This window comes from Pseudopodoces humilis, chromosome 1 (genome assembly GCF_049639895.1).
Source record: "Pseudopodoces humilis isolate 2021_Gansu_Grassland_sample_001 chromosome 1, ASM4963989v1, whole genome shotgun sequence".
Classification (NCBI taxonomy): Eukaryota; Metazoa; Chordata; class Aves; order Passeriformes; family Paridae; genus Pseudopodoces; species Pseudopodoces humilis.
In genome coordinates, this window is record NC_142200.1 from 71,254,239 (window position 1) to 71,263,956 (window position 9,718).

At 44.2% G+C, this 9,718-nt stretch overlaps 1 protein-coding gene across 1 annotated transcript in view; it reads left to right on the plus strand.

Moving 5' to 3' along the window:
* Positions 1–5,380, plus strand: part of LOC148185120 (uncharacterized) — a 70,604-nt gene extending 65,224 nt beyond the window's left edge. The window contains exons 3-6 of the mRNA XM_088052610.1: positions 894–1,031; positions 1,091–1,235; positions 2,094–3,259; positions 3,320–5,380. Coding sequence (XP_087908736.1) covers positions 894–1,031; positions 1,091–1,235; positions 2,094–3,259; positions 3,320–5,380 — 3,510 coding nt within the window. The remainder of the gene's footprint in view (positions 1–893; positions 1,032–1,090; positions 1,236–2,093; positions 3,260–3,319) is intronic.
* The last annotated feature ends 4,338 nt before the right edge of the window (positions 5,381–9,718 follow it).

Genomic DNA, 9,718 nt, shown 5'->3' on the forward strand with positions numbered 1-9,718 from the left:
TAGTTATTGTTTGTTTGTTTGCCTGGTTATACTAGTAAAGAACTGTTATTCCTATCCCCAGATCTCTGCCTGAAAGCCCCTTGATTTCAAATTTATAATAATTCGGAGGAAGGGGGTCTACATTCTTTCATCCCAAGGGAGGCTCCTGCTCTCCCTAGCAGACACCTGTCTTCTAGAACCAAGACAGATTTTGGCGCCCAACGTGGGGCTCGAGAGGAAAAGGGCAAAAAAGGAATAACAGTTCTTAAATAACCTAACTTTTGTGTGCTGGATTTAGAAACCTTGTTAGGTAGAACCATGTTGTTGAGCTTACCCAGGTTCGCGGGGCATGTGGTCACAGCTATATTTCTGCCATTTGCTGTACCTTACTTAAATATGGGTCCTATAACTAAGGCTACTGTGGCTATTATCTAGCTTGTTTTGTGGATTGATAAGGTGAGGAATTCATGGATGTTTAACGTCCTCTGGACGGCGGGCTCATGGATTTGTTGCCATTTGGTTCAATAAACTGTATTATTAAGATAGTAACAAACGTCAATAGTTAGCATTAGTTGACATTAGTAGTAGTTATGCTAAGGCTTGGTAGGCCACATGTAACCTGCAGATGAACTATATAGCAGATATTGCAATGTAAGCAGTGTAACTAGGAGATAATCTAGGAATGTACCTTTTGGCAAAACTTAAATGTCAGAGAGATAATCGTACCAAGTAGTGAAAGAGAAGTAAGAAATTGTGATGATGAAGAAATCGTGTAGAAAACATATAAAAACCCTGTGATTTTTCTGTGAAAGGGGGCTCTGTCTTTGGACGCTAGTCCACAGGCTCCCGGGCCCTCAATAAAGCACTGCATAAACGACTTCGGTTGTTTGTGTTTTCTTCGGATCGGGCAACAGTTTTCTGGCGACCGCGGCAGGACTCTGAAGGTGCCTGGGGCGGTTCGCGTTCTGATCCACTCCACGCCGGCACCGAGTGATTCTCGGGGAGTCATCGGTTCGTGCCCGGCCCCCGCACCTGTCGGACAACTGCAAAAGGTAAGCCCGAAGGTGCTTTATTTTTTTTTCTGGTTTTGGTTTGGGTGCCTGCCCATAAGACGAGGCGGCGATCCTTGCAGGGTTGGGCTAAGACGTCTGGTTGGTCTGGGAAGCCTAGGCGCCGGCTGTCAGACGCGGCGAAAGCTGCGGAGGTCCGGCACTTGCCCCTCGCGGCGTCGAGAAGCGGCAAGTCGGATTGGTCTGGTATTTATCTGGTATTTAGTCCTTTTTGTTTGTTGTATGTAGTTTGCTTAATTCTGGATTGTGGTTTTGTATATTGCTGCTTATTGGATTAATATAATCGTTAGTTGAATTTGTTGCTGCTAAAAATGAAACTACCTCAGTATTGAAGTGATTGTTGTGTGAGTGTGTGGTATGATTGATTTTGTTGGACTGTCAATATTGATTGTGGTTTTTATTGTTTCATATATTGCTGCATATTGGTTGTTGCTATTGGTTACCGAGTTTTTGTACGGCTGTGAGTAAGGTTCAAAATGCCATTCAAGACACTTAAGTTTATGGTTCAGTCTAATAAAGGTATCCCAGAAAATACCCCGTTGGGATGTTTACTGAAGAGGTGGAAAAGTGAAAGGTTTTTCCAGGAGATGAGTAAGGATAAAATGATTGACTATTGTAATCATTGGTGGCCCGAATATAAGCGAGAAGGGCCGTCATGGCCAGAGAATGGTACTGTGGATTTTGACACCATAAATTCGTTAATGCGCTATCTGGAGGAAAATGAAAAATGGGATGAAATACAGTATTTAGACTTGTTTCATTTACTGCGCCGTAAAAAGGAATGGCAGACTGAGTGTGGAATAATGGTATTGGAGATGAAAGAATCTAAGTGCGGGGGTTGTAAAGAAGGATCTAAATGTGTTCAGTGCTTAGCCTTAACCTCTCGACCAGAGGAGGATTTGTCTTTTATGGTGTCACACGGTGTGCTTCCTGCTTCACCCCCCGCTCCTGCTGTCTCAACCCCTCCTGCTGTCTCAACCCCTCCTGCTGTCTCACCTCTTCCCTCTGTCTCTCCCCATTCCTCTTTGTATCCACCGTTACCAGAAACCAGCACTGAGGATGAGGATGAGGATGAGGAGGAAGAGGTGGCAAATTTAACGGTAGTACCGGGGAATGTTAAGAAAGTTGTTATCCGACCTAAAACCCCTTCCCCTGTTTCTCCCCAGAATCAGCGAAATACTCCGCTCGCGGCACGAACTAGACAGGGACGTAAAAATTACGGGGAATCCCAGCTTATTGCCCCTTTAAGGGAAGCTATGGGACCCCAAGGAGAGAAAGTGCTTGTGAAAGTGCCTTTCTCCCCAGGAGATCTGGTGATTTGGAAGCAGTCAGCAGGCTGTTACCGTGAGAATCCGGAGAGGGTGGCCCGGGTGGTCAAAATGATAATTAAAACCCAGAATCCAGATTGGAATGACATGCAGGTTTTGCTAGATACTTTGATGGATTCCACCGAAAAGGAGATGGTGTTATGGGCAATGAAAGAGCGTGCTCGAGAGGTGATTAGGCTGCGTTGTACAGTAGAAACAGTAAATGACTTAGTTCCGAGCGATGATCCGGGGTGGGATCCAAACAGGGTCGGAGGAATGGAATCTATCAAGGTGTACCAGGAGTTGTTAGTAGAAGGAATCAGGACTGGGATGCCTAAGACGCTAAATTGGTCAAAACTGTATTCTGTCAGGCAGGATAAGAATGAATCTCCCTCGGCATTTTTAGAAAGACTTAAAGAAACTGCTAGATGCTTCACTGATTTGGAGATCGACAGTGAAGCAGGAAAATTGAAGCTTGCTTTAATCTTTTTGGGTCAGACACAGGAAGATATCCGCAGAAAACTGCAGAAATTAGAAGGACAAGATACTCGGGATCTGGATAAAATGCTAGAAGTGGCTTGGAAAGTTTATAATAACAGGGAAAAAGAAACGGCCAAGAAACAGCAGGTGAACATACTAGCTATAATGCAGCAAGCCAGTGAAAGGGGGGGAGGCCGAGGTGGTTTTGGGCGCGGTCGTGGTTCTGGACGTGGCAGGGCAGGATTCCAGAATGTTAAATTTGGAGGACGGGGGATGGCCCCTCCTAGTCCCCAGCAAGGAGAGATTGCTCCCAATCAATGCGCGTTCTGTCGTCAGATAGGACACTGGAAGAATGAGTGCCCAGTGAAAGCTGGATTGGGAGGAATGCCAGTGAATGGACCAACAGGTTACCCCGTGAATCCAGTAGGTGGCGCCCAAGCATTTGTATTGGGAAATTATCAGAATCAAAGCTGACTAGAACAGGACTTGAGGGTCAGGATTGATATTGATGGGAAAGAACAAGAGTTTATCGTGGATACGGGGGCAACGCATTCAGTTTTAAACAAAAGGTTAGGACCTATCAGCGATACTACCATACAGGTAGTGGGGGCAACAAGACAATTAGAAGAAAGACCCTTTTTACAACCATTAAATCTGAGATTTGGAGGAAAAGAATTAGATCATCAGTTTTTGTACATGCCTAATTGCCCCAAGCCATTGCTTGGCAGAGATTTGTTGTCATCATTAAATGTCAGAATCATATTCGAGAATGGGAGGGTGAAATTAGAGGTTCCGGGAGAAGAAATTGCTAAATTGTTTGTAATAAAAGAAATTGATCCCTCTCCTATTCCTATTGAAGTAGATCAAGCTGTAGTACCTTGGGTATGGGAGACTGGGAATCCAGGAAAATCAAAAGCTGCTCAGCCGGTGGTAGTAGAATTAAAAGAAGGAGCTCAGCCAGTGAGAATAAAACAATACCCAATCAAGTTAGAAGCTAAACAGGGTGTCGCTCCTTTGATAACTCAGTTTTTAGCACAAGGAATTTTGCAGGAATGTGAATCAGACTTTAACACTCCTATTTTTCCAGTTAGAAAACCCAATGGTAAGTATCGGCTAGTGCAGGATTTGAGGGCAATTAATAACATTACTAAAGACATTCACCCAGTGGTTGCCAATCTGTATACTTTATTAACATCTGTGTCAGAAAAATTTAAATGGTTCTCTGTTATCGATTTGAAAGATGCTTTCTTCTGCATCCCTCTGGCATTGGAAAGCAGGAAATATTTTGCCTTTGAATGGGAGAGTCCTGATACTGGAAGAAAGAGACAGCTCACCTGGTCTCGACTGCCGCAAGGATTCAAAAACAGCCCTACAATATTTGGAAATCAACTGGCAAAGGAATTGGAAGAATGGAAGACTGCTGAGGTAAGAGAGTTACCTTCCTCTTATGTCATTCTCCAGTACGTGGATGATATCTTTTTAGCGACAGCAGAAAAAGGAATGTGTCTGAAATTGACTATTGCTCTGTTGAATATGCTGGGCCAAGCTGGCTACCGAGTGTCAAAAGAAAAAGCACAGCTGATAAAAGAAAGTGTAATATATTTGGGATGTGAAATCACCCAAGGCCAGAGACGGTTGGGAGTCAATCGAGTGGAAGCTATTTGTGCTATTCCCCTTCCCAGGAACCATCAAGAACTAAGGTCCTTTCTGGGAATGGTAGGGTGGTGCAGGCTGTGGATTCTGAATTTTGGACTTCTAGCTAAACCATTATATGAAGCTTTGAAAGAACCGCAGTTGAGCTGGAATCGACAGAGGAAAAAGGCCTTTGAAGACTTGAAACAGGCATTGAAAGAAGCTCCGGCATTAGGCCTTCCAGATTTAAACAAGGATTTTCAGTTGTATGTGAATGAGAGACAGAAATTGGCACTGGGAGTGCTAGCTCAGAGACTTGGTTCATGGAAACGCCCGGTAGGGTATTTCTCAAAGCAACTAGATACAGTAAGTGCTGGTTGGCCGTCATGCTTGCGGGCAGTTACGGCCACAGTGATCCTCATCCAGGAAGCCAGGAAATTGACTTTGGGAAGGAAAATAGAGGTGTTTGTGCCTCACATGGTACTGGCAGTCTTGGAACAAAAGGGGGGTCACTGGCTTTCATCCAGCAGAATGCTGCAATACCAAGCAATTCTGAGAGAACAGGATGATGTAGATCTAAAAATGACTAATCATGTTAACCCAGCAGAATTTCTCCGCAGTGAGCAGGAAGAAGGAGAATTAGCACATGACTGCATGGAGGTGATTGAACAAGTGTATGCCAGCCGAATGGATTTGAAAGATGTCCCAATGGAAGATCCGGATTGGGAACTGTTCACCGACGGGTCCAGCTTTGTAGAAAACGGTACCAGGTATGCGGGATATGCAGTGGTAACAGTTACCACTGTAGTGGAAGCAAAGGCCTTGGCTCCTGGAACGTCAGCTCAGCGAGCTGAGATCATTGGACTCACTAGAGCCCTAATGTTAAGTTCCGGAAAGAAAGTGAATATATAGACTGATTCTAAATATGCTTTTGGGGTTGTGCACATTCATGGCGCCTTGTGGAAAGAACGAGGGTTATTGAACTCCCAAGGAACTACTATCAAATATAGAACTGAAATTCTAGCCTTGCTAGATGCAGTACACCAACCTGAAAAGGTTGCAATAATGCATGTGAGAGGTCACCAGAAGGAGGAAGGAAAAATATATCGAGGAAACAAATTAGCTGATGTCACAGCACGAGAAGCGGCCAGAGAAGTGTGGACCCAAATGGCCCTGATACCCACTAAGGTGAGTCCTGTAACTCCACATTTAATTCAGGAACCGAAGTATTCCCCGGATGATGAAAAACTAGCATCGCTGCTGAAAGCGCAAAAGAATGCAACTGGATGGTATGTAACAATCATGAGACAAGTTGTAGTTCCCACCCAAATTATGAAAGCCATCTTAGAGGCAGAACATAATAAATGCCATTGGGGAGCAGAGGCATTGGTAAAATTTCTAAAAAGAGAAGTAATTTCTAACCAGATGTTAACATTGGCAAAACGGGTGAATGCCATGTGTTCAACTTGTTTGAAGAATAACCCAATAGTTAGGAAACAGATTCAGTTAGGGAAATTACAAGTGGGACCAGAACCAGGAGATTACTGGCAGGAGATTTTTCAGAATTACCGAAAGCACAGAACTTTAAGTATCTTTTAGTGTATGTATGCACTTTTTCAGGATGGCCTCCTTTCCTTGTCGCACCAATCAGGCAAAGGAAGTGGTCAAAACACTGTTGAAGGAAATCATTCCAAGATTTGGGGTACCGTTAGGACTGTCATCAGATAGAGGCCCACACTTTACAGCAGGAATAGTACAAGAGGTGGCCAGGATGTTAGACATATCTTGGGACTTACACACCCCTTGGCGACCTCAATCGAGTGGTCAGGTGGAGCGGATGAATCAAACAATTAAGGGACAAATTAAGAAAATTTGCCAAGAGGCAAAGATACAGTGGCCACAGGCACTGCCATTGGCATTGCTCAGAATCAGAATCAAACCCAGGGAGCGAGTGGGAGTTAGTCCATACGAAATTCTATATGGAAAACCATACCATGCTAATGTGTTGAAAGGAGACTTGCACGTGCAGGGTGATCAGACAATATTTGGTTACATCATGTCACTAAACAAAACTCTTAATGCTTTAAGGGGAACCTTGCAGTGGAATCAACCTATGCCACTGGAGAATCCGGTGCATGACATTCAACCAGGAGACCAAGTGTACGTGAAGAATTGGTCCACCCACCCCTTGAAAGAGACATGGGACGGGCCCCATCAAGTGATCCTGACAAATTACACTGCAGTAAAGGTCGAAGGAACCGACTCATGGATCCATTACACCCGAGTCAAGAAAGTCCCTGTACAATGGGAGACTCAGCTAGTCTCTCCAACACAGATGATCTTTCGCGGAAAGTAGCCTTTTTGATTATATTGTTACTGGTAATGACGAAACCAATTCTTGTTAACGGTTCTATTGTAGTTGCAGTTACCAAACCAGTGAAAAGGATGGATGGGAACCTGACCTATGACCAGAAAACTGAAGTCCAGAATGTGCAAGCAACCTGGAAGAAAGGTGCTAATTATCCAGAAGCAAATATTGTCACAGTTTGGGGTAAGGATGCACAAAAGAAGCATAGAGAACTGAGAGATACAGAAGTAGCTGCGCATCAAAGTCACAAACAAGAGAATTTAGTAGTAGGATTGATTAGAGATTTTGGAAAAGTCCAAAATGTGTCTCGAATTACAGCATGCTTGCCCCTCCCACAAGCAGCAGGAGAACCAATTCCGTGGGGAATAATTCCCATTCCATTACCACCTGAAACGGCAGACAACACATCTATGGTATGTCAAAAGACTGTCCAAAAGGTAGTTGTCCGACCTGAAGAAGATTGCATGAAACTGCCCAACAGCCAATTTACCCGTATAAGAGGGTTTAATGGTGTAGGGTGGTGTAGTTATGATGAGTTACAAGATTGTCAAAATATTACAAGCCAAACCACATTGTGGGACGATTGGAAAACCATATGGGGTCCGAGTTTATTGGAACATTATAGCTATATTGGAGCAGTAGATTGGTGTATACAATGGACAGGAAGTAAAAATCAAACCTCGGAAGAAGTCTATAGAACAGGGACCTCTACAAGAGAAATTAAAGCAGCTAAGGAAAACTGGAATTGTACCAAAGTTATTACATGTGATACCCCTGAAAGCCAAATTAGCCTGGCACCTCTTAGAGTACTACTTAAGTGGGGATGTGAATGTAGAAAATTTAATCATACAATTACAGGAGAAGCATCCGGAAACAGTGGAATCAGACGAGCTGTAAGTTGTAGAGTTACTACTATTAAAAGTCCAGGAAATCTGGTTTGGGTAATGGGACATGGACAATGGACTACGCATATTCCTATAGATGGGCCTGTGACACAAATAACTCTAGGAGTCCCAACCCTCTGCCCCCTGTGGAAACAATCAAAATTAAAACCCAACCGGAAGAAAAGGGAAGTGGATGCATTCACTGAGTTGGAAAATGAATGGCACGAGCCAGATGGTGGAGTTAAATTTGGATGGGCTTTAGAATCACTATTTGCACCTGTAGCCTCCTACAGGAACAGAGAAATGCTATACGAATTGCTAGGGCAAACTGAGAGATTAGCAGCAGCCACCAAGAAAGGATTTAAAGACATGAATTTGCAATTACAAGCCACATCCCGAATGACTTTACAGAACAGGATGGCACTAGATATGCTATTGTTAAAAGAGCATGGTGTGTGTCAATATCTAAAAACGAAAATTGACCATTGCTGCATCCATATTCCAAATGTGACCATTGAAATAGAAAAAGATATTTCTCAATTGGAAACGATTGAATCCAAAACAAGAGAAATTGAAAAAGAAGCACAACATAATTGGATCGGAGCTATATTTGAGTCCTTAGGACTTCAGGTTTCTGGATGGGTTTCGTCAATAGTACAGTACATTCTGTTATTTGCAGTTTTGTTATTAATCATTTGGTTAGCCTATAAGTGTGTTCTAGGAGTTATCGAAAAAGAAACAAGACGCACCAGAAGAGTGATAAAAGCCTTGGCAAGAACCAATGAGATACGCCTCAATGAAGGACGCCGACCTCCTCCAAAGTATGAAGATGTCGTTGGGCAAGATAATCCAGCATTTGAAAGAACCAACGATAACTAAGAGTTGAGCATTCTTGCAGAAGATTGAAGAATGCTCAAAAAGGGGGGAATTGTTGCCATTTGGTTCAATAAACTGTATTATTAAGATAGTAACAAACGTCAATAGTTAGCATTAGTTGACATTAGTAGTAGTTATGCTAAGGCTTGGTAGGCCACATGTAACCTGCAGATGAACTATATAGCAGATATTGCAATGTAAGCAGTGTAACTAGGAGATAATCTAGGAATGTACCTTTTGGCAAAACTTAAATGTCAGAGAGATAATCGTACCAAGTAGTGAAAGAGAAGTAAGAAATTGTGATGATGAAGAAATCGTGTAGAAAACATATAAAAACCCTGTGATTTTTCTGTGAAAGGGGGCTCTGTCTTTGGACGCTAGTCCACAGGCTCCCGGGCCCTCAATAAAGCACCGCATAAACGACTTCGGCTGTTTGTGTTTTCTTCGGATCGGGCAACAGATTCAGAGCTGTCACACACTAACTGGATGGTTTTTGGGTTACTATAATAATGGTACCTACTGGGAGAAAAAGACAGCTAGGGAAATTTTCTCCCAACCTTTCACCCAGTTCCTTGGGCCTACCCTGCCAGTTTTCGAAGGGTTAAAATCTTCTCTGAATGCTAATGACATCTTACAGTGGCTGGTGGTACTGATAGGCCTGTTCTACTTAGCCTTCAGAGACAAAGGGAAAGAGACAGGGAGTGGTGCCCCAGAGCCTGGCACAGCCCCAGAGACAGGGGGTGCTGCCCCAGAGCCTGGCACAGCCCCAGAGACAGGGGGTGCTGCCCCAGAGCCTGGCACAGCCCCAGAGACAGGGGGTGCTGCCCCAGAGCCTGGCACAGCCCCAGAGACAGGGGGTGCTGCTCTAGAGCCTGCCCCTGCCCCACAGCCCACCTCAGAAATGAACCACCCAGAGTGGGTGGGGGTTCTGGTGAAGGAGATACGTGAGATGAGCCAGAAGATAGAGTGCATTTCCTCAGCTGCTGAGAAACCCTCCCCCTGCCTCGAAGAGGGAGAGTCTGATGGTGCAGCAGTGGAACCCACAGACGTTACAACCGTCCAGGTTCCAGCTGAACCACAAGGGCAGTCACAGCCAGCAGCTGTTGCCCCTGTGGAAACCAG